Here is a 26,032-nt window from a genome sequence, read left to right on the forward strand (position 1 = left end):
GTAATAAAATTTGCAACGTGTATTTACAAGAGGACTTCAGAATAATTACTGAATAAAACAGCACCAGCTGCTTACTTTCTGAGATTTTAGTCTGAGCTGGAGTATGTCCAGACTGTGTGCTACACAAGAAAGTGCAAAGACTCTACACAACTTCTGGAGATAGGTATCAGCTTAGCTGATTTCTAAATGCATTAAGGTAAGGGTACAACATTAGCTATTGAACATGATTGCCAGTTTGCAATTTTTGCTCCCATGGTATTTAGCACATTGAAGAGCAAATGTGCTACCTAGTCATTATATTAACTCTTTAATTGTGACTTCTCCTATCAACTCATGTGGCAGATACTTTTTTTAAGCTAACATTTAAACTAATCCTTAATTGCTGATGCAATGTAAACTCACCAATAGCTTCATTACACAAATAGGTGAAGAAATAAAATCCAAAGAGAAAAGCAGGAAATACTGAAATAAAGTAACTAACACTATATTAGAAAGAGGCTTCTCTATGTTTTCTTCAAAGGTCAGAATTACCTACTTGCCCAAGGGAATTCCAAGTATTTCACTTTTAACTTTTGTAAGAAAGGAGCAGTGCAGAAGTGTGTAAGCTGGTGGAAATATAAGTTCACTATAAAACTTGTACGTTTCAAAGTCAAAACCCATAGCACTGCTTCATCAAAGACATGTGACAGCACATCAGTTTTTTTGGAATCTTTGATTAGGCAGGATGAGCTAGCACCATCTTCATAATGAAGAAAAGTGAAAATACCTTTTGGAAGAGCAGGAAGAGAAGGCTAAGGGGTGGTTTCCTCCTGTAGCGTATTTATAACCACCTCCCTGGCAAGGGAACAAGGTTACCAATCATCCCGTCTCCCTATGACGGACCAATACAGGATCCTGATGTGCCAGTACATCAATTTGTCAGAAGCAGCTAGAGCAGCATTAAACAGCAGCACAGCGAGCAAGTGTTCAGCGATGTTCAGTGATGTTATGGTGCTGAACGTACATAAAAGCTCCCATCAGTATGCTGCTGCTGCTGAAGAACCATCACTTTAGCTGCTAACCATGTTTGCTGTGTTTTCAGATGGGAATGCAGTGAGATAAAATAAACCACTACAAAACCAAACACCATGCAACACTACTACATTCACTTCTTGTATAGAATAGGGCAGAGTAATAACAGTCCTGCCCCTGCCCTCTGGTATGAGAAACTGAAGCCTTTTCTGGAAACCCTCCATTGTGCCAAACTCATGCTCTTGCCACGAATGTCAATGAGATTTAAAGATCTGCTTATTCCTGGTTTTCTGCCTTGTCTCCTATCATGTTTCCCACTTGGCACCATTTCATCAATATAGCAAATCCATTAGGCGCATTGCTTGAACAGACATCTGACTATATGGACTGCACTTTAAATGGGTCAGAGTTACCTTCTATATTAAAACCATGACCATATTAGTAACTGCTTTATCTCCACAGAATCCCTTTTAAAAGCTGAAAATCCAAATTAACTTTTCTTTCCTTATGCTGTAAGGTCTCTCTTAGCGTGTGCTTATTGCATTAGCACAGTCCTCTCCCAAATCAACTTAGAGATTTCTCCCACTGAACATATCAAATCAGCATCCTCTCCTACTTGCTTCTGACGACACTCACCCTTACTCCTGTGTGCTGAAGAGTTGGAGCTAATGAGATGATCATCACGCTTTAACTCAAGACACTATCTAACTGGACCATCTTGAGTTATTAAATATGCTTAGTTATATATGAAGACCTTTCAAATAAAGGGAAACCTTTTGGGTCAAGTGCTCAAAAACATTTGCCATGGCTATTTTTCAAGATCCCTTCCTATACATTTAATAAATTCACTGAGTGACTACTAAGCTAAAGTAAAATTACCTTGTGGTTTTACAGCTGAATACAAAAGCAGCCCACAGAAAACATGAGCAAATTTTCAAGTTTTGTTGACTTTTGAGTACTTGATTTCATCAAGCATGTTTTTCATTTAACATTTAAAACGTCCCTGTGTCTCCGTTGTTTCTGAATTCTGTAATTAGTGCCTATAAAATCCCTTTCATTTATTATCTGGAATTTAAAATTATGTTCAGCATTTTACTATTTTTATAGTACTATCTATACTAACAGAAATCTATCATGACACAACAGCCTTAGTCTTGCTGCAACGTGTGGTTAAGGACAGCCTAAGCCATCCTTTTCTAGTCCTTCATCAGGGGCTGGAGAACAGCCTGTCCACATCCAGCACTGCCACAGCAGGCACTGAACTCCAGAGCCTTACATCAAAACATATGGTTAGCTTTAATTTTCTTTGCGAGCTCCCAGATATTTCCAATGTGGTGTCCACTTTATCTCCTGTAGAAGGAAACTGAGGGCTTTTCTGTTCAGAAATTATTTTGCTGGCAGACAGAATTTCCCTAAAGATTGTAAACAGAGGAGCACGATACTTCATAATGTAAACCCACCACTGAATAACATCAGAATTTTCTAGAACAGAGAAAGTGAATTTACCTCCCCCAAATGTTGAATAGATAGATATACAATCGATATAAAGACTTATCACAAAACACTGGTGGAGAACAAAGAGGGGAAGCACTTGACACAGACCATTACAGGCCAGCTGAATGTCATCACAGACACTATCATAACCCAGCAAAAATTCACTCATCTTCCTGTTCCACTAATGATACACACAGAAAATTAACAATTATGTGTGTGCCGAAAGTGTGACCCACTGCTGTCAATTGAAAAGATAGACATGCTCTTCAATTATTTGCTGTATTGTACTAATTAAACAGGAGAATGATGGGAACCTTTCATTAACCTCTCAGAAAGTACACGTATTTTAAAAGACTACATTCGAGAGGAGAACCAGCTCGATAAGGCTGAACACCAGCAGCACTCATTCTTTAAATCTAATATTCTTTTTCCAGACAATAGAAAACAGATGTTATGTAGCAACTTCAAAGCCATATGAAACTTGCAAATTCCACATGATCTACAGACTGCTTTATTGTGGTCAGCTAATGATTTAGAATATAGTTGGTATAGAATCTCCTTTAGCAAGATCCAAACGTGCACAAGGGGCCAAATGTGCCAGTCAATCTGACCTTCCAATCATCTGAAAGGGGGTAGATTTAGGTTAGGTACTAGGAAAAAATTCTTCCCTATGAGGGTGGTAAGGCACTGGAACAGGTTACACAAAGAAGCTGTGGCTGCCCCACAGCTGATGAGGCTTAAAGCAACCTGGTCTAGTGGAAAGTGTCCCTGCAGGATCCTACACCTGGGTCGGGGCAATCCCAGGCACGGCTACAGACTGGGCAAAGAAGAGATTCAGAGCGGCCCTGCAGAGAAGGACCTGGGGGTGCTGGTCGATGAGAAAATGAACATGAGCTGGCTTCAGTGTGCGCTCGCAGCCCAGAAAGCCAACCGTGTCCTGGGCTGCATCAAAAGGAGCGTGACCAGCAGGTCGAAGGAGCTGATCCTGCCCCTGTACTCTGCTCTTGTGAGACCTCACCTGGAGTATTGTGTGCAGTTCTGGTGTCCTCAACATAAAAAGGACACGGAACTGTTGGAACAAGTCCAGAGGAGGGCCACGAGGATGATCAGGGGACTGGAGCACCTCCCGTATGAAGAGAGGCTGAGGAAGTTGGGGCTGTTCAGCCTGGAGAAGAGAAGGCTGCGTGGAGACCTCATAGCAGCCTTCCAGTACCTGAAGGGGGCCCACAGGGATGCTGGGGAGGGACTCTGTCAGGGACTGTAGTGACAGGACAAGGGGTAACGGGTTAAAACTTAAACAGGGGAAGTTTAGATTGGATATAAGGAGGAAATTCTTTCCTGTTAGGGTGGTGAGACACTGGAATCGGTTGCCCAGGGAGGTTGTGAGTGCTCCATCCCTGGCAGTGTTCAAGGCCAGGTTGGATAAAGCCTTGTGTTGGATGGTTTAGTGAAAAGTGTCCCTGTCCATGGCAGGGGGGTTGGAACTAGATGATCCTGAGGTCCTTTCCAACCCTAACCATTCTATGATTCTATGATTCTATGACTGTGGCAGCGAATTGGAACTGGATGATCTTTAAGGTCCCTTCCAACCCAAATCATTCTGTGATTCTATGATCCATTCCAGATCCCAGATGCTCTCCCAAGAATTTCAAGCACTAGAGAGAAGCCACAGGAAGAATTCGTATTTGGATACAACACCAAAACAAGGATAAATCTCAACATTTGAAGCTGGAGGCAGCAAACAGCCTCAGTGCAACATGCAGCATGAAGGAATCAAGAAGACACATGCAGAGAGCATTCCCCCCAATCTATAGTCAAAAGAAAAGGCAGCTCTGAAGTCTTCCAACTCAATGTCTAAACCACGTAAAATCAAAATTTCAATAGCCTCTGTGTAAGTGCATTAATATTCAATGTCATGCTCAAATAAGACAGTTCAAAAAAAAGCTTAATCGGCCTTAATTTTTATGTCACGGACGATCCAAACAGAGCAATATATTCTGTTGGATACCAAAGTCTTTTAAAACGTGAACCAATACCACCACTCCAAAAACATCTTGAAACCGGTAACATCCTGTGTTAGTACAGTAATCTCCCCTATAGTTCAGAAAAGACACAGGTAGGAGACAAGATTTTCCCATCTAAAACAAAAGCAAAGAGAAGTTCTGACCTCAGAAAGCACTGAGATTGCTTGCTCATTCCAACAGCTACCTGAGATACCAACAAAGATATAAAGAAACCTAATTATTATCTACCATTTAGAATAGTATTTTATTGATCTATTTTTTTTGATGATACAGGTGTTACAATCAAAATCTATGCTTTGTTGGACCATAGTCTCTGATTTCATCTTATGACTGCTGAGCAAAGTAAAATCAAAATGTACGTCAAAAAAGGAAGTGGAGTTTTGGTTTAGGTTTTCACGTTTTTCTTTTCCACATGTAGAAAACCCAAATAAAGTTATGCTGCCAACAGTTCCTCTGCCTACCTGCCACTGAAGGCAAGTTTGTAAATCTCAGGAGAGGCTGTTTCCCCCCAAGCTGCAGACGCATAAGGAGCTGACAACATCAAATGCTAGAGCCAGGCCAGAAGTCTCTTTCTTTTTTGCGAACACTGATGAAAAGATAGTCCACAACAATGGGGACAAACCGAACTGTCACAACTATCCAAAAAGCAACAGAATAAAGAGTTCAAATGAGATCAAAATGGTTAGTATGCATGACTGTACCTTGGTCTATCATTTGGAAGATATAATTTATCAGTGCAAGCAGTGCAGCTTGTCTACTATACTTAGGGCTAAACCCAGATGGATTCAGTCAAGGAAATCTGAGGATTCTAGATGCCACCAGAGTCGCCTTGTGCACAAGCTTCCTTATAGCTTTCCCTAAAAAACAAAGAAATTCAAGACAACAAAAAAAAATGGTGAAAACTTTCCTCATCTAAGGATAATTTTTCAAGCAGGAAAAAAGCTTTTGATCCTGTAAGTAAGCAAGCACCTTGTTCTCCCAATCACTTTCAATAACGGACAAATACTTCCTCAGTAGACACTCCCAGGCTTGCAAGAGTGAAAGTCACAAGCTCCAGCCCAGATCTTTCAAGCTGCTATATTCACTTCCACCAGTGTAACTTGCTGAGACTCAGGAGAGTTTCCTCCCTCATACTCCTAACCCCAAAGAAGCAGGTACTAATTTTAGAATGACCAGTGAGACAAGGGGGGTGCTGAGAGTTCCATCCTGATCTAAGTCATTGAAATAATTAAGTACTTTGAAACCTCCGTAGCGTGAAACCCACTGTACAGCTGCCGAAGGGATTCAACTCAGATAAAACAGTTAACCCTTCATCAAAAACAGTTCCGCAGAATGCTTGTTGTAGGGCTTTAAGAAGCATTAAGTGCTTCAGAAAATACAATTTAAAATGGAGCCCAGAAAAATCAGTGTACAGCATACAAAGAGGTGCTCTTTCTCTTTTAAAGACAGGATCTTACTAATGGAAAACAAAAAAGGGGGGAAGAAGGGAAATAAAATCACACAAGCATATAAATTAAGTGCTCTGTTTCAGAGAAACAAACTGTATTTCTGTCACCAGAACATTCAGAGAGAAAGTTAAGGGACCCATTTTACATTAATACTGGTATTCAAAGCAGAGCAGCCCAAATCATCAACACTTCACTCCAGGTCTGTACAGCATCAAAGAGAAAAACCTTATGGATCTCTGTAGAAATAGATTCTCCATTTTAGTTTCTATCTTTCACTCTTCTTCAAAAGCCTTTCTTTTCTAGAAGATATGAAAATGCACGAAAGTACTGAACAGGGAAAAAAAAAATCTATTATGTATGTCAGGGTGATCTCAGTGCTTATTTACACATGCTTATGTTTAAATTTGCAGAGCTTTGAAATTCACAAATATGAACTGCTGTATCAAAACAGGTGTCTTTCTATGGAGGCATTTGTTATTATACAAATCTAGTCCAGACAGCAGCAGTCCATTCAAGTTAGTTACTAAGGGTGTATCTGTATGCATCCTACTCATGAGGAATTTTCCTTCTACTTATATTTGCACTATGAAAAGTTGTGCTTTTAGTAAATGCCAAGTCTGAATCAAGCCCCCTGTATTCTTTTGGTGGAAATGGGGCAAGTCCTCTGGGTATGAAAACCTCATATCTCTACTGTGGTTTCCAAAGGCATTGGAGCTGTAATACTTAAACTAGCAGGGAAATGGTGTATATCATTGCTTGCAAAGGTTCAGTATAAGCAGTGAAGAGTTATCGGTACGTGTATACAACATGTGAAAGGTCAATAGTGACATGTAGCAAGCCACATCTTTGAACAACAGATGTGCATAGTGCAGTTTTCTTTATATAACCAAATTTAAATACACTTCCCATATCTTACAGTGCACTTTCCTTAAGAAAGCAGAGCTCTATTAAATTAAATCCCACCCTTTATGACTTGCCTTACAAGCTGGCTGGCAAGTAGACATGGGCAATTAGATGCCAAGGGCAACTTCTAAGAGACGTCGTATAGAAATACAGAAACATGCACGTACTTGAATATTCTTGTCCACTTTCTGGCTTAAGAATATTAGGTGCTCAATACTTCTTCAATGATATGATCAATAACTGTGGTGCTTGAATAAGAACAAACTAAGTTATCTCTAAATCATATATGTCACCCCTGGAAGAGCTCATCTAAGCATTTATTTGCAGCAATGACAGGAGAACTCTGACAGGTTGTATTTCTATCATTTCACTAGGAGCCATTTGTTGAGGTTTTCCACTTTTAGATTGCAAACCGTCTTATATAAGGGTTCCCCTTATCACTATATCCCCATCAAGTGAAGAAACAGACCAAAGACATTAATTGTCACCTAAATACTGGCAATGTGCTTATGAGCATTTCAATTTCATAATCACCTTTGGGATTATTTCCACACTATTTTTAATATCCACTATAATTACGGATTAGCATTACTTTTCATAAGTTCTCCATACACTTTGAATGCAAGCCACCAAAAAGTTATGTCTGAGAATGACTCCCATTCTTTGCTCTCCCTCCTGTATTTACAAATTTATTTCTAGATGAAGGTAAAAATCAATATAAAATGTCCCACACTTATAGTGCAAAAATATCTGCCATACTCTAATGGCTATAACATCAAATGACTGCTGGTCATTTGTACATAGAATCATAGAATCATGGAATAGTTAGGGTTGGAAAGGACCTCAAGATCATCTAGTTCCAACCCCCCTGCCATGGACAGGGACACCTCACGTTCTTTAAAATACGTTAAAGATCACTAATAAACAATAAAAAACTCATCTAACAATAGAAGGCTCATCTGAAAACAAAAGAGGATAAAGTATCAGTGAACTATGCCATTAAAATGTATGGATGTATGGGTTTTATGTACTCAACATCAGTGGCAACTGAAAATTTGGCTATTGTGGGAAAAGGGGGAAATTAGAGACTACCTTCCCCAGTCCCCCACAGTGATATTATAACATATATAGGAAAACCTTAGGGTAAAATGCAACTGGTATTTCCAGGATGGGATGTGGCTGGCATGCACAGAATCTACCCGGTGATTGCAGGCTCTGTTCCATGCAGGAGTGGGAACTTGAAGGCACCATGTACCAATAAACCACACAGCAGCTGCCAAACAAGGAAGCTAGAGTTGCATTTGTAAAAGCAAAGCAAGAGTATTTTACAGCCATCAGTAATAAAGTATGACTAGAGTCACTCAAGCTCCATGGGAATATAGTTGAAAAGTTGAAATCTGTGTTATTATGGAGAAACCTAGACAGATGCAAGGGCCTCCTACAAGGTCAGGATGAACAACACTGACAAAGAACTGACAGTGGGAGGGAAGGCTTTGCCTTTGTGTAGGCAGATTGAGAAACAGAACTAACAAATCTCTAATCAGGAAAGACTAACCTTGAAGCCTGGTTTACTACATGGACATCATCAACATATGGCTTCACACATCAGCAAAACATGACTAGGCTGTCCTTTCAATGGAAATGATGCAACCTCATGCAAACTAACTGACCACACTGTACATTGGTGGGAGGGTTACGGGGAGTTACTGACCTGAATCATATTGTATAAATATGTGAAATTAGGAAAGGGAAAGCAGGGAAGACTCTACAGTAACTGTTGGGATCAGCTGATGAAATTAACCCATCTTCTTCCATGTAGGGATGCACACAGGGTACGAACTTCATCTTCTGTGTGTCAAATAACTAACACTAACTGTTATTAGTGATTACACTCTGGTTGCGTTATCACTTCAAGCTTGTTTTTGCAACCTATCACCAGCAATCAGGAACCTTAATTTGTCACGATTTCATATTAATAGAGTGTCATACTGTAAACTGTCAGCGTTAGTCCTTTGTGGGCGCCAGCAGCCACCAGCAGTGTGTAACACATTTGGATAAAGTGGGCAGAGCTGTTGAGGGGTCCCCCTGATGCTGTTGGCACATTTCCCTGAACCAGTCAATTGAATCACCCTCCAGTTCAGCAGGACTGTTCAGTGAAGGGTTCCTATAATGGGATGCTGACAGACTGGTTGGGCAAAAAGGTCTTGGCTTTCCTGTGTGTTGATACACAAATCAACTAGGGGTTGAGAAAATCTCCCCCCCTTTCACGTGACAGGCCATCCAAAACCATAAACTCTAAGAAGTCACTTGACCAACCCAGATTTTTCTAGGTTTTTCATTTCACTGAAAAACATGGGAGATTGTCCCATGAGCATGTGTTTGGCATAAATAAAAATTAACAAGAGACCTAAAAAGATTTACCCCATTTAGCTTAATGGTCAATGGGGAGTACTCCATGTCCCACTTACTAGGATGCAGGAGTCCCGCTGCATCTGACGAAATCCATCCGCACGTCCTGAAGGAGCTGGCAAATGAAGTTGCTAAGCCACTGGCCATCATATTTGAAAAATCATGGCAGTCAGGTGAAGTTCCCAATGACTGGAAAAACGGAAATATAACCCCCATTTTCAAGAAGGGGAAAATGGAAGACCCAGGGAATTACAGAGCAGTCAGTCTCACCTCTGTGCCCGGCAAAATCTTGGAGCAGATTCTCCTGGAAAGCATGCTAAGGCACATGAAAAACAACAAGGTGCTTGGTGACAGCCAGCATGGCTTCACTAAGGGGAAATCCTGCCTGACCAATTTGGTGGCCTTCTATGATGGGGCTACAGAACTGATGGACAAGGGTAGAGCAGCTAATGTCACCTACCTGGACTTGTGCAAAGCATTTGACACTGTCCCACACAACATCCTTGTCTCTAAATTGGAGAGATACCAATTTGATGGATGGACCACTCGGTGGATAAAGAACTGGCTGGACGGCCGCACACAAAGAGTTGTGGTCAATGGCTCAATGTCCAGCTGGAGACCAGTAACGAGTGGTGTCCCTCAGGGATCAGTGTTGGGGCCGGTCTTGTTCAACATCTTCAACGCTGACATGGACAGAGGGATTGAGTGTGCCCTCAGCAAGTTTGCCAATGACACCAAGCTGTGTGGTCCGGTTGATATGCTGGAGGGAAGGGATGCCATCCAGAGGGACCTTGACACGCTTGTGAGGTGGGCTGATGCCAACCTTATGAAGTTCAACCACGACAAGTGCAAGGTCCTACACCTGGGTCGGGGCAATCCCAGGCACAGCTACAGGTTGGGCAGAGAAGAGATTCAGAGCGGCCCTGCAGAGAAGGACTTGGGGTGCTGGTCGATGAGAAAATGAACATGGGCCAGCAGTGTGCGCTCACAGCCCAGAAAGCCAACCGTATCCTGGGCTGCATCAAAAGGAGTGTGACCAGCAGGTCGAAGGAAGTGATCCTGCCCCTCTGCTCTGCTCTTGTGAGACCTCACGTGGAGTATTGTGTGCAGTTCTGGTGTCCTCAACATAAAAAGGACATGGAACTGCTGGAACAAGTCCAGAGGAGGGCCACGAGGATGATTAAGGGACTGGAGCACCTCCCGTATGAAGATAGGCTGAGGAAGTTGGGGTTGTTCAGCCTGGAGAAGAGAAGGCTGCGTGGAGACCTCACAGCAGCCTTCCAGTATCTGAAAGGGGCCTATAGGGATGCTGGGGAGGGACTCTTCATCAGGGACTGTAGTGACAGGACAAGGGGTAACGGGTTAAAACTTAAACAGTGAAAGTTTAGATTGGATATAAGGAAGAAGTTCTTTACTGTGAGGGTGGTGAGGCAGCAGAATGGGATGCCCAGGGAAGCTGTGAATGCTCCATCCCTGGCAGTGTTCAAGGCCAGGTTGGATGAAGCCTTGGGTGGGATGGTTTAGTGTGACGTGTCCCTGCCCATGGCAGGGGGGTTGGAACTAGATGATCTTAAGGTCCTTTCCAACCCAAACTGTTCTATGATTCTGTGAAACCCCTGATAACTAGGGAAGAAGTTTTGCTCATTCTCAGTGAGAGCAGATACCATTATCCACTACTAACATTTTAGTTCACAGTGGGACATTATCGCATAGAGAAAAAGAAGGGGTAGCACATAAGGCTCTGGGAAAGAAAATGAAAGCTCTCATGACACATGAAAGCAATACCACTCTCATGAAAGCAGTAAGGAAAGGCTTCTTCAGGAGATCCTCCTATCAGTTGGGAAAGGATTGTGCCACTGTATTATGAACACAGACAAGAAGCATTCCTAGAAAAAAAATCTTCACTTTTTTGTTTACTTACTTCCAAATTCAAATATGTTTTTTAACATACTTATTGTTATCAGCTTCACTGTTTAAATTTTCATTGCCTTTTAGTATGTACTGTCCTTTACAAGCGTGATTTCTAGTGATTTCTAGATGGACATTTAAAAGTTTTATTTTTGGTATAGCCATGACTTTGGACAGAAATTGTTCTGTATGAAAAAGTATCTTTTATTGTCCTGCCGATCCAGCTGCAGACAGGGTGAGGAGGGGAACAAGACGAGGTTTTAAGAGACGAGCTTCTTAAAACCTGCAGAAGACCCACAAAAGCCCATCCTCCCTTTTTGGTAGTTCATCTATTAGAATATACCTCTATCTACGTTGTCTTTCTTTTATCCTTCTGTCACTGCAGCTACATATCAGCACCATTATGACTTTAAAATCCATTTACATTATCTAGCAGCCTTCCAGAATTTTCTGATTAGCCAAACAGCAAGACTAAAATTGAGGAGACAAGTGAGAGTCTGGCAATCTTCTACACTAGATAATATCCTGTCAGAAACATACTACCAGTTAGCAACACAACAAAAACCAATCAAAAATGGACACAGAATAAAAATACCTGATAATTCTTTTGCTGGAAATTACTGATGCTTTTGGGGCAATGAAACAACATAGAGAAAGGAGTCCAGTGACTCAATTTTTACCATCATCCTGAAAACGGGCTACTGTCATAACCACTGTTTTAACATTTAGCTATGCATTAGATGTATACCATAAACAGACTGTGATCAATATTTTCTAGAAATTCAAATCCTGCTGCTCTCCCAACCTCTATAGATTTTCCAGCCAACAGCAGCTGCTCTTTTGATTACAGCTCTAGCCTGTGTGACTGATTTCTTGTTCTGGCTGAATCATCACAAAAGCAAACCTATAGGGTAGAGAGAGAAAAAAGCTGAATACCATAGCAACTGGCTTGCAGCCTTGCTAACACGCAGGAAGGATTTTTGACTCAAACAAGAGCTACAGGTGGAAACACCAGGCCAAAAGCAGATCTGGCATAACATCAGCAACGCAACAGAACTGCAAAAGTTGCTTAACTCCTCCCCAGTCTCCTCCCCTTAATACTTTTTGGGCTGCAGCAAATCTTCAGGTTCTTACTAAAATACAGTACAGGGAGCAAGGAAAATGTGTGCTATGGTATTGATTCTGTATATATATCTATACAATGCTGACTCTTTGCCATAAAAAAATTAAGTCATGGAAGCAATAACAGAGCTTGAACTTCAGTTTAACTAATAATCATATCACCCCATAATTAAAAGGATTGAAAGTTCCTAAAGAAACTTCTCCAAGTACACCTAACTTGACATTGTTCAAGTTAGTGACTACTTTTAGGAACACATCAAAGTATCCAAGATACTGGTAAGCAAGACAATCACTTAATGACAATACCCTCTAAGAATTGCATCAGGTTTATAAGGAATGCATTTGAAGCAGCGTATTGCTCTCAAATAACAGTAAGAGTCTCTGTTGGGTGCACAATGCAAGGTTTGGGGTGGATGAGAAGCTGCAGTGGTGGCCTCTGAGAAAAGACCACGAGCTGCCCCTGTGTTAGGGAGAGGCAACTCCAGTTGGCTGCAAGACAGATCCACCACTGGCCAAAGCCAGGCCCACGACTGACACTGGGGGTACCTCTGTGATAATGTATATAAGAAAGAGTGAAAAAGCTGTGCAACAGCTTCTGGGAGAGAGGAGTGAGAATATGTGAGAAACAGCCCTGCAGACACCAAGGTCAGTGCAGAAGGAGGGGAGGAGTTGCTCCAGGCACCAGAGCAGAGATTCCCCTGCAGACCTTGGTGCAGCCTACGGTGAGGCAGGCTGTGCCCCTGCAGCCCATGGAGGTCCATGGTAGAGCAGATATCCACCTGCAGCCCATGCAGGACCCCAAACCAGGGCAGGTGTAGATGTCCCGAGGGAACCTGCAGCCCATGAAGAGCACATGCTAATCTACTATATTTTTTAATTAGCAACAAATAAATTTGTCTAGAGTCTCTTTTACCTGATTCTTTCACATTATTTTCCTCCCTGTTCTACTGAGGATGGGGAGTGAGAGAGCAGCTTGCTGGGCACCTGGCAGCCAGCTAAGGTCACCCCACCATTGAGTTCTTTCATCTGATAAAAGCATAAATCTCTCCCAGGCAACTGAAACTATGAAGTCTTTGCTTTGAAGTACATGTGCCCATCTGTTTTAGGTCAGCTATAATAGGTCTTCAGTGAAGAATTACAGGCCTGTCTTCTCCACCACGTTTGGGGTGGCTTGTACTCTGGAGACTATTCAACTGCATAATGATCTTCACTGAGTTTGGCTTTATAGGCTGGGAGAAAAGTTCTTTTTGTGCATCATTTAAGGGCATTCAAACCTGCTGTGAAGTAACATCAAGTCAGGAAGACCAGATACAATGCCTGCAGCACAGATACCTAATCTGCTTCTAATATTAGGGTTATTTTCTAAACCACAGAAGTCTGAGTTATGTACATATCCAGTAATTCACACAGATAGAACATCATCTGTTTTCTGAAATATGTGAAATGGGACTCTGGTATTAGTCATGCAAGCACACTTTGTTCAAAAAAATGCTATACATATATGTATGCTGAAGATACCAACATGTTCCTTGAAAGTATGTCCCTGTCATATACAAGATCAGTTTTTGTTCTCATACCAATAATTTTATTCAACTTAGCCCAATGGCAATCTATTGTTTCCCAAAATATAGTAAATTTGCTCTGAAGAGCTGATGATCTTAAGACAGAATTCAAATAGAAGAGAGCAAGACAAGCCAGAAATACATACACTTTGGTTACCCATTCTGTGTACTTAAACCATACACTTGCCTATATAAATACGAAAAATGTAGATCAAGGACAGTAACTTATTACAACAACAAGGCCAGACTCTAGGAGGGCTGGGATACAAAATTGTCTTTGACCTCAGCTCCGAGAGGATTTTCCATGCTCTAAGTAGCATGAAAGAAATTACAAAGGTGCAGTAGCACAGCAGAGATTCAGTGACTGAAGGATGCAATGTAAGGCTTAAAACCAGTGCTTGAGAAAGGATAAATAAAAAAGTAACCTAATCAGTAACAGTCATAACGATGGCTCCAGCTGTTTCTAAAACTCTGAGAGAGGACAACACAAATGTTCAGAATGGCAAAGAGAATGCAGCTACTCTATTACCTTTCATCCACCTAGCAGAAAGGTACTATTTAAGCATACTTACATTGTTCTTGTCACAAAATTTCTTATGAGAAAATAATTATTTCATAGACATTATTATCAGGAATTTTAGAAGAACTTGAACCACCAGAGTTTTTTGTCTTAAACAAAAGAAGTCAACTGTTCAATATCTGCATATTAGCCCAACTGATGAGTGTCTGGAAGCAACTCTCTAATGAGAAGGAAACTCAGTGGTGAGACAGTAGAAACTATTCCTCCTAGTACACAGAACTACTGGTACAGCCAGGGCTCAGGAAAAGTATTATAGAAGTATCAAACATAAAAGAGGGCATCTTAGCACAAGCACTGTACACTCAGACAAAAACCAATCTGCCTGGTTACAATCCAGTCACAGGAACACATCTAACCCATCAAACACGTGCAGCATACCAAGTTTTGTGTTATTACAGTGTTCAAATGTAGAACCTCATTCTTTCCCATAATATTTAGACTTCTGAGTTCAAGAGTGCGTTGACCTAGGTGCTCCGAGGTATTTGGCAAACTAGATGTGTTTCAGTAGGTAATCACAGAAGAAGCTGTGTTAAACCAGGAATTTAAATTAGAAGGATCTATCCAAAAACTCTGTCAAAGGTCCCCTGCATTATACACAAAGAACAGCAGTCCCATAGATGTAGTATTACCTTCTCTGAGAAGCTGTATAGCCCATTATGAAAATGATAAACAACACTAGCTAAGTTGCCAAAGGACACCTTTAGAATTATCAGCTAAGTAAGAATAAGAACTCTTTATTTTACGTCAATAGAAAGTCTCCATTTACACACAGGTAACTAGTACAGAAGACAGAATCAGTACCATTTCATGCCATTTTCTGCAGTCCAGAATAAAAACACAAACAAAACAGATAGTGTGTGCACATGAGAGACAGAAAAAGGAGAACCAAAGAAAGAGAGAAAAGGCTACATGCCTTTACTTTTATTGAAAGCATTTAGGTTTGCATCATCTTTGGGACATCTCAGAGTCTAAATAACAATGTTTAGAACATACAACCTCCGGGTGTGCCGCTCCCTCTAGGACACAATTGTTTTCAAAAACTTTTATTCACTGCTTGTAAAGTGACACAGTACAATCGATGAACGGGAACTGTAGACATTTTTATCACATTTGCTTTTTGTGGCTTCCAAGGTCCATTGTCACAGGGGCTCTCTGTAACCAGCCATCTGGCACGAAAACAAAAATAAATGCTAGATATCCTTACCTCCAAGTCCATCTCCAGAATCAACCTCACAGATGCTCTCGCCTTCCATGTTGTCTTTAGGATGCAGCAGAAAGCAAGATCTTCCTCAAGTGATTTGCTCAGGCTCCAGAAGGAAGCTGGATCGACCCACTCTGCAGCCAGCAGGTGATATCTTTCGAACAAAAACATAAAAACAAAGCCATTGATCCACTTCTGCTATACAACAGAAAGGTCACTTAATTTCTCCCTTAAGCCCCCCAGCTTCTCAAAACTGTATGTCAGTTAGTTCTACGTTCAATATCTCAGCTCCTTATATCAATACAGTCTTTTCAGAGGGTATCTGAGGTCCTTTTTACTTGTAAATTCAACTGTCATCCACAGTATAAACCCTCCACCCCATATAAAAAGGCTGCATCAGCCCAAATTCCAGGATTATATTGAGAGGGAAAGCCTCAACACAGGCCCATGCTTATTCATATGCCTGAGAACGAGAACAGGCAATATGGAGCAATGTACTTTCCACCTACAGGATTAGCTCAGCTCTGGCATGCCGTGGGTACTGTGAAACCAAACTACATTCAGGTTGCAAACAACTATACAGACTGAAAGCGCACAGATCATGTGGGTTTGCTTTCTTAAGACTATCGTTAAGGTCACTTTAAGTTTAGGCAGACAGCATCTCAGTTTAGCAATGGAACTGATTTTCAGAAGACTGTAAAGAAAGAAAGTATAAAGATGGCTGTGGAGAAAAGACAAACCCACCTCTTCATTTATTTAAAAGAATGACAGTTATGGAGTAAAATCTCTTTTCCCCACTCTGAGCCTGAAGTTAGTTGTTTTTCTATTCCCCTGCTCCAGTGTAGCTAGTTTTCATGCCTCCTTCTCTTTTTGAATAAAAGAGAAATAACTCTCAATGAATTAAAAAAGAAGTACTAATGAGGCAGGAAACATCCACCCATTAGAGCCCTAGAGAGGCAAAAATGAGACAAAAAGTAATCAAAACAGCACGGAGTTAACTTTGCAGCAAGCAGAGATCTGCCGTCCAATGTTCCTGATGTAAACAGCAAAGCAAGGATGAGCTCCACCACTCCTCCCCCCTGTGTAACATTTGCAGTCTGATTATTTTTAAAACAAGGGAAAACAGAAACCAAAAGCCATTCAAAAAGAGGCTTATCTCTGCCCCAGATGAACTCAGGCCAAGAATATAAAACATGACGAGAGAATGATGATCAAGTACAGGAACATCTAAAATCCAGTTGAGGTATCATTAGTAACCTAAAGCTAGCTGTGGAGCAATGAATGTATTGGCTGTCTCCTTGCCAGTTTCAAACGGGCAAATATTTAATTTTCATTTGCCTTCATGTGGCCTTCTCTTTTGTCCCATACTCCTGTGTTTTACTGAGAGAGAATGAAAGAGGGGAAAAAAGTTGTTATTAACATGAACTGCCCTGAACGTTCTGTTCAACAACCTTGTCCAACTTCCTATCTAAGAGAAAGCAATAAACATTATAAACAAATCTGTATTCAGAGATCAAGTAAAAGAGAGTCAATAGTTCAAGTACTATGTCATTTTGTTGATAAAAAGAAGGGCATACCTAGAAGCTCCACACCAGATGACCTCTACCTTCTTCAACTTCTTCAGGCATCTCTCTCAGCATCTGCATGTTTTTGTAGATGTTCTGGTGGTTGAGTGCAGGTGTCTGTCATGTAACAGAGCACACACGGCACTGCAAAACACTGAGCAGGCTTTCCATGGAGTGACAAGTGTAGCATAGCCATCTTACACTGCTAATGCCTCTTCTTAAACTTGCATCAGCAATTCCAGGTGTTCTTCCACATGAGCATTCGTATTTTTCAGAAGGTATGAGACTGTGGTTTGCAAAAGACTGAAGACTGAGAAAGGATCCATGAGAATGCTGATTTTTAGTGATGAAGTATCCATCACAAAAAAAAAATAATCCATACATTTTATTTTAAATGTGAAAATACTTACCAAATAAATAACTGGAAGAGAACAGTTATAGTATCGAGCTCTGGCTGCATAGTCACACTTGAAATATGTATGTTCCATATGCTGATTTTGGATACTCACAAGAACACTAACATAGTTCTTGTTTATAACAGCAATGAATATTGGATTCCAATGATCAAAAAAGCTCTACTGTAGATGTCACAGGATTTAGTGTTATTTTAACTGGATGAATGAGTCAGCTGAGCAAATAACTGTAATTTGAGAAAGTCAACTTCTTCATCAGCTTAGACATAGGCATTACAGAACTTAACGTGTTCATCCATCTGTAAACAAAAACGTGCATCCTTATGAGAAGCAGAGTGGGTCTCATTGTGCCTTATAGCAACAAACTAAATGATATCTGCGTGCCTTCAACAAAACCTGTGAGTGTAGAAAGTAGTAAATTTTGAGACATTCAATGCATAAGGGTTGATTACTAATATCAGATATCAGTACTGTGAAATACTAGCATTTCAGTGCAAGGTTACTGAGACATTAAGTGAAACCAAAGTCTTCATTGCCCAGTTAGAAAATTACTATTCTTATTATTATGGAAAACTGAGATTAAAAGAAGAGAAACAGAAGATGTGGTTTTAAATAATTTATTATTTTACATACATTCCTTGTGAAATTAATTGTTCTTTATTACACGCTTGCTGTCCCTTCCCACTTGGCTCCCATACAAATGTTGCTTTTAATAACATTTCATTCCCAGCTAAACATTTTTTGGGGGGGAGGAGGGGCTGTTGGTGGACACAAGCCCCCTATTGTTCTGTTCCCTAGCTATAAAAACTCTAATTAAAAACCGAAAGAAAAGGATGCAGCAGTACTGAAATCTAGAACTGCTCAAATGTAATCACAACAACGGAGTTACCACAGAGTAGCATGCTTAATCCAGAACTGCTGCATGCTTGGCTGTGTAAGGTTGCGAGTTTACCCTTTCTGCTAGGGAGTGAAAGACCTGAAATGTTTCAAGTCAGCCTTATCACAAAGGAAAAACTCCACAGCAGAGAAGCAGTAAAGAATAATGTAAGACTACAGCTGTTTTAACACAGACAGGATGCAATAATGAGTTTGATGCTTTTTAAATTATAGAGCATTTGAAATCTACAGTACCAGGACTCCTTTGGTCACATAGTTTCATTTTTTGGCAGTCTTTGCTTCCTGCTCAACCAAACCCTTTCCCCTGCTACCACCACACAGTAGGCCCCATTTTCCACGATCAAACCAGAGACTAAAGCCACCTGGGACCAAACCATCATTTGGTGCTGGTATCTGGTCCTTAATGAAAACGTTATCACAAAGGAAAAAAAAAGCAATGAATATGTTTGCATGAAGTCTTTGTCAGTTATTGGCAAAGTTGTTTCTGGTGTGCAGGGAATAGCACATGGAAGGAGGATTGGGAGGAGTCTCAGCAAGTCCAGTTGTCCACAGCTTCTGCCTGAATGTAGTGTGCAGAAGATTCCATGTCAGAGTAAGCCAGCGGTGACAGGAAGATGAAGTCAGGAATACACAACTAGGTACTAGTTGCAGAATTCATCTTTTTTCCCCTCAGTGTGGTGAAAGAAACATTACTGCTGGGCAGACAGGAGAGCAATGGAGGAACTCCTCTTATTAGTTGCTTTCTTCAGACCATGCCTGACCACACACACTGTATAGCAGGCTGCATGGAAGCTGCATATGCCATACCTTTAGATGCCATGCAATTCCATAAACTGGAAGAACCCCCAGCCACACACACATTGGTGATCTCCAAGCCTTTTAACCAACCTGAGCCCAAGAAAGCCAAATTAAATGTAAATGACTGCAGTCCCTTGATCTTTCTGAAATGAGCTCTAGCTGCAGAGACTGGATTTTGCAGAATGAGTCGCCAGTAAAGTAATGGAATGCTACCACTGCAGTATATGTACATTTTGATAGCAACATTTGAAAAAGCACAAATGGTGTCACAAGAATCAGAGTAAGATAGGAATATTTATATTTTCAGGGAACTTTACAATTTTAATTTTCCAACTGAAGTCAGAGAGATCATAACTTGCTAGATTTCACTTCCATTGCTCAGATGACAAACACAGCAGAACTAAAATGCAAAGGGAAAACAAGAGGCACTGCAGTAGCACACTTCTCTGCTAACTCAAAGACCCCAGCAATCCCAAATACATGATGTGGGTACACATTTTCAAACCAGATTCAACAGATTCCAACTTAAGCCCACACTTCAAGCCTGCAGCTAGACAGACCATCCCCAGATGTGCACTGCCAACTCCTACCCATAAGTCTCAGAGGATATTTTCAGGTAGTTTATACAAGAGACCATTCATCTCCCTTCACCTCCCTCCATTCTTTTCTCTCTTTGGAGCCCACTGCAGAGGGCACAAATAGCGACAGTGCTTCCCTCCCCTTGCTCACCAGCCTTTTCTGTCATGTTTGTTGGAAACACCGTTTTTTAATGTTTTGCACTGGTAATCACTGGAGAACGGTTCCACGTGAAGAACATCCTGGGCATGAGAATTAGGTGACTGCAGAGACTGACTGTGCAGCTTTTAGGAACATCTGATGTCAAGGAGGATCCAAAAGTAGAAAATACCAGATTTGTAGCACTATTATGTTCCTATACAAACCTCATTCCAGGAGCAGAATTCTTCTATCTACCCCTACCAAGGCAGGGGTAGAATCTGAAAATCTGTATTACTACATCAATAGAGAGGAAGCTGATGCCAGATCTACTTCTGAAAAGGTGCTTTCCCTCCGAGTTTACCATCAGTTGGATCTATAATGAATTATCAGCGATATATCTGTACTAGTCCTGCGCCTGTGCAGGCAGCCAACCTCACACAAGGAGTCCTGCTCAACTAGTTATTTCTGCTTTCCCTCAATTTCTCTCATTTGTCACAGGAATTTATTCAGAGTTAATGAATCAGACCAAGATTCTTCATACATATTTAAGTGCTTTTCAAAAAGGAAATCTACATTTTGGCAATGGGCAGAAATCTTGTATTCAGTCAGGCATAACCATGCTTGAGTTAGTCCTGCAGTAATACCCTAACAAGAAGCCTTCCCGACTACCAGACTTAATAATCACAATTCCTTCCTAACAAGGCTTTCAGTGAAACTGTTTCATTATTCAGAGAAAGTTTGAGTTGAATAGATTCACCTCATTTTACCACACAGCTGCATGTTTTTGAGATATCTCCATATGGAAATCTCAAGGAAGTCAAAAGGAATTATGAATATAGGCATTTTAAACACTGAAAAAATCTCAGTTTTCAGTAACCCAAAATAAGCTCCAAATCAAGATTTTGCAAAAATAAGATCAAGTGCTAACAAGATGTCTTGCTGAGAACAGCCACGAAGGGAGATCTGTGTATTCTAATCCTGCAAATACAGTTCAGGAAGGATATAAGAAGCAGTACCAATAGATGAATTTCACAACTTCATTCCTTCAAAACATCATCTGAACTGGAAAGAGGAGTGATTTCTAAGTCTGAGGTACTTAATTCTGCATGGTTTTGGGTTTTTTTCCTTAACAAAGTTTATATTTTCAAATCTCTCCATACCTGTTTTACCTGCCAAACTGTTTCACTGCTCTTATCACACACAGCACTTCACTTTCCAATTGCTTTTCTTTACATTGTGAACTGTGACTACTGTAAAGAAAGTTATTTCATGCATTAGTGTGCAGTAGGGTTGGCAATTCAGCCTCTATTTTAATGTCACAGAGTTCCACAAAACGTTTGACACTCTGGGCCCTTCCTTATGGACCAGTACTATAAGATACAGTGTGAATTGTGCACTGTAAACCAGGAATTCCCATCAAGCAAACACAATGCTCTCTGTTATCTTAGAAAAACAGTTTTTCCATTTGGTTCCTCTGCTAATGGCACGAACACTAACTCTGACATGTGCAGAACAACAGAAGCCAAGCTAGTATTTGTAAAGCCACCTGATGATGTTGACGACAATCTGAAAACATGCACTACATATCATGGTTTCTGCTCTAGGCATACTAATTCAGTACTACTGAATACTAACAGAGGGCAGGGTATTATATTAGAAGTATTTTCTTTGAAGATGTGTCTAACAAGCCAATCTCCGAAACTTAAAATTTATTATCTAGCTAGTAGGAATCAGCAAAGATTAATCAGTTATACATCTTTGACATTTACACAAATTGATTGCTGCACCGTGTGGTTCTACTGTCGTTAACATAAAGCACACCTTAAAAAACAAACAGCCAAACCAAAGCCCCAGAACCCACAAAGAACACCTTAAAAACACCCCCTAAACATACCTCCTTGATTTTAGTGAATTTTCAGTTAACTGTCTAAATATTCCTTCATTTTAACCAGATGTCGCGTAGACACAAAGCTAACCAAACAGCAGGATTTTTCCTGTTTCTAGTAGGACTGTCTATTTCCAAAAGAGAGAAACTACATTCCATTTTGAAACCCACATCTTACTGTAATCAGCAGTGACTCTGGGAGCATATAGTAAAAACAAAGGACTGATGAACATATTGATCAAAACTGCCAAAAAATGTACAGAAAATCTGATTAAAAAAATAAGGGAAACATAAAGTAATAACAAAAAAACCCAAACAGGTGAAATAAAAAAACCTTTAGTACTAGCGTGGTTTTACTGAGAAGCTTGCAGTGTAAAAACAATTTGCTTTCCTCAGGTCTTAGCTGAAGGCCTAAATTAAGCATGTAATACAGACTTACCGTACTTTCTCATTTGCTGTAACATTAATTTTCAAGACAACGTCAAAAAGCTGAATTTATGCCCAGCTACGGTTTTTATAACCAACCACGAGGAATTTAGTTTGTATGCTAGAGCAACTGTGGAAATCAATTCCTAATTTATGACCTTGCTTACCACAGCTTGAAGCCTTGCAATAAATAAATGCCTTGAGCCACAAATAAGAAACATTTGGTGAATCAGAGACAAATAACACAAATCTATATGTGTATATATAGCATTAGAAAGGTCATATAAAATACAGCATTGGCTCTTTTCTTGCTCTAACATAATAATGTTTGAAAGGCAGGACACAGTAATTGGCTGCATCAATACCTAGGTGGTGAACAGTCACCAGTGCCTATTTTCTGATTACAATGTTCATCCTTTTAGAGGAATTCTTGTTGCCTGCCTGGGTTTTTTTAGTAAGGACAATGCTACAGTGTTTAAAAATACAGAACCTATGAAAAAAAATTGCTGTTTTCTTTGTCCTAGGATATGCAAAGTCTTTCTCTAAATGCACATTTAAATTTCCTTCTGAAATTGCTCAGTGTTACATCACTGACAACAAGAATAAAAATGGCAGAGCTCATGTGTTAACCTGCACTTAGTCACAACTACTCCTCTTTCTAAGATGAATTTCTCAAATCCTCACCTATATCCCATTACTTATTTCTCACAAGAGTATAACCTAAAAGAAAAAAAGCACCTCATTGTTATTTTAGAATTATAACTCAAAGAACATTCATGTAAGCAAATCTCTTAAAAAAAAAAACCCACACCTTCCATTCTTGACGCATGGGACTGACTTCAGATTTTAAAATCAAGTAGTACAAAATAGCACTAATTCAGCTAATTTCCCTTTCTTAATTGTCTCTTTCCTGTTTTGCTGCAATTCAAATGTGAATGATTGTCACTCCTTTTTATATTAGCATGGCATTATTAGTTTGCACAGCAGGTGACCAAAGTAACTGATGGGAAGGTTTCCCTTATTTTAACCATAAATAAGGGATGGAATCTGATATGAAATGAAAGAATTTGGAGATTCATAATTACCTTCAGAGTTTTACATAAAAACCACATCTAAAAAATTACTTGCTTTCTTCAAGCATGATCAAAGCTTTAGCCAAAGTAGATCATTAGGGCATTTCTAATGTTACAATTTCACAAGATCCTGTAACATAGAATCATAGAATCACAGAATAGTTAGGGTTGGAAAGGACCTTAAAATCGTCCAGTTCCAACCCCCCTGCCATGGGCAGGGACACCTCACACTAAACCATGCCACCCAAGGCTCTGTCCAACCTGGCCTTGAACACTGCCAGGGATGGAGCATTCACAACCTCCCTGGGCCACCCATTCCAGTGCCTCACCACCCTTACAGTAAAGAACATGTTATGATCAGTTCTCAATAAAAGTTTTGCCATTGATATAAATAGAAAACTTATATTGAAATGCTTTTTTCTGTTCCTGCTAAAATCACAGCTGCAGCATCCAAAGGAACATAATTGTGCTCTTGTGGCTTTTGGGCATCGGTATCAGGCACCAGCACTCCCTGTAGAGGGTGGAGAAAGACATCGCACCTCCTGGTATGGGGCAGAATTTGGAGCAATTCTCAGACTACCTGACCAAGCAGTGAGTGTAACAGCTAACTGTGTGTAGGATTTGAAAAGACAACATACACTCCTATTACTCTAACATCAACTCATATATATATTATGCAATGCTTTTCAGTGGAAGGACACTGAACAGAAGAGCAGCTTAATCCATTTTCATTTGCTTTACAGTGTCTGCAGTAACTGCAAACCAGCTACTGACAGACAGGGGGGAAAAATTTTGGGTTTATGGTCCACGGAACAGAGGGAAAGTATGGTAAAAGCATGAGGTTGAAGGAGCCAGTGATAGGTCATAGTCCATTTAATTTATTTTCCACTATTTTTCATTTAATTTATTTTCCACTATTTTTAACTTCTTCCTTAGTGCAAGTCATTAAAAAATTTAACAAGCCTCTTATTTTGGAACCAGAACTGTCATCTCATTTAGGAAGGGAAGATTAATTAGCAGTGAATTATACTGCTCACAGGCATCATGCTTCTTGGGAACACCCAGTCTAGGACAGCAGTACTGATGAAACCAAAAATGCCACCAGAGGAAAAGCTAGACTTACACTGAAATTATTTTGCTCATCCTCCTTAGTTCTACCTATAAGCACTGGCACACACAACAAAATCCCCAAAATAACTCAGGAGACTTGAGACCTCTTCTCCAAGGAAGCATCACCTTTTGTCCTCAATGTATGTATTTATTCCAGACTAAGGGTGGAAATGATGCAGCGTTTACTGGTCAGAACTGATGTCTGGAAGTAGAGGAGAAACTATCACGTTCCAGATGTACATGATGCTTTCATACCAAAAAATAGGCTGAGATTGAGCCTACCACAGGACAGACTAACCTTAGCAGCAGCTAAAGCAGAGCAGGAAGAACTCCGATTCCATGCAGGCTTTTCCATAGCTCAAGAGCAGGAATTACAACTTGGCAATGGTTTGTGCTTTGCTGGAAAGAAGAACTCATATTCCAAACTGAAGCCCCTCAGATAACAGCAGTTATTTTACAGGTATAAAAGCATATCCAGTTCCCAAATCTACAATGACATTAACCAGACCCCTCCACAGCTGTGTGTGGGAAGGCACAGCCCTTCACTTCTGCACAGCCCTTGCAGAAGTAGGGAAAGGGGCACAGCAAACCCTGAGGAAAGGCAAGCACCTGCACAATCTGGAGTAACCCTTGCTAACTTGGGGACCCTCTCCTCAGTTAATACTGACTCCCCACCCAATTCCACCTGCTATGTCCTGCCTAGCAGCATAAATCAGCTTCCATGTTACAGTCTTAAAGGCAGTTTTTTCTAACTGCGGGAGAGTTGCTCAGTTAATTTGGGTTAGAGGAAATCACTTCCCCACCAAGAAAACAACAAACTTACAAGACAATGTGCAGTTGCTTATAATCAATGACCCTTACAAAACAGTTTCAAGATTCAACATCTGGGAAACAAAGCAATGTATTTACTGATGGCTTTGTATCAGCATAAATGACTAATTACTTTAATCACAATGCTCAAAAGATAACAAACTTGATTTATTATAAATACAGGGGCTTGCCTTGTTTTAAAAATGGCTTGCTCTGCAGTTCAGGACACAAATTGATTTATGGCGCTACTTGTGATTCTCTATTTTATTTTAACATTTAATAATCAGTGAAAAATGAATTAAAAGTAAACCTGAGCCAGACACATTCCCAATATAACTGTATTCAATTCCGCAGCAATGCTCATACATTATATATATCTTGCCCAGGGCAGGGGGGGTTGGAACTAGATGATCTTTAAGGTCCATGCCAACCCAAACCATCCTGTGAGTCTAGGATTCTATGATTTCCCAAATAGTAAAGACACAAAAGTATTGTGGAAAACATGCAAAGAATATGAAATTAAGTTGGCCAAGATTACAGAGTGAATATTCTTGCCTTTCTCACACATGACTGTTCATTATTTAGTGATGCCTGACTTCTGTTGCTGAGACCAGCTGAATACAATTCCAATCCAGCTTAGCCAGGAATAACTGAGAGAGTCATAAAAAAGTCTCTT

The 26,032-nt window shown here is 40.4% G+C and overlaps 1 protein-coding gene across 7 annotated transcripts in view; it reads right to left on the bottom strand.

Annotated features, from left to right (window-relative positions):
- The window catches only part of PPP2R2C (protein phosphatase 2 regulatory subunit Bgamma), a 210,212-nt gene that overhangs the window by 89,948 nt on the left and 94,232 nt on the right, over window positions 1-26,032 (bottom strand). Inside the window, exon 2 of one of the 7 annotated variants that reach the window (XM_065659697.1) lies at window positions 15,666-15,816. The exons of 5 other annotated variants lie outside the window; for them this stretch is intronic. In XM_065659697.1, the coding sequence (XP_065515769.1) occupies window positions 15,666-15,714 (49 nt within the window). In that variant the 5' untranslated portion in view covers window positions 15,715-15,816. Of the gene's footprint in view, window positions 1-5,230; window positions 5,275-15,665; window positions 15,817-26,032 lie in introns of those variants that run through there. One more of the 7 variants, XM_065659706.1, reaches the window with a different exon arrangement.

Source organism: Lathamus discolor, chromosome 1 (assembly GCF_037157495.1).
Source record: "Lathamus discolor isolate bLatDis1 chromosome 1, bLatDis1.hap1, whole genome shotgun sequence".
Classification (NCBI taxonomy): Eukaryota; Metazoa; Chordata; class Aves; order Psittaciformes; family Psittacidae; genus Lathamus; species Lathamus discolor.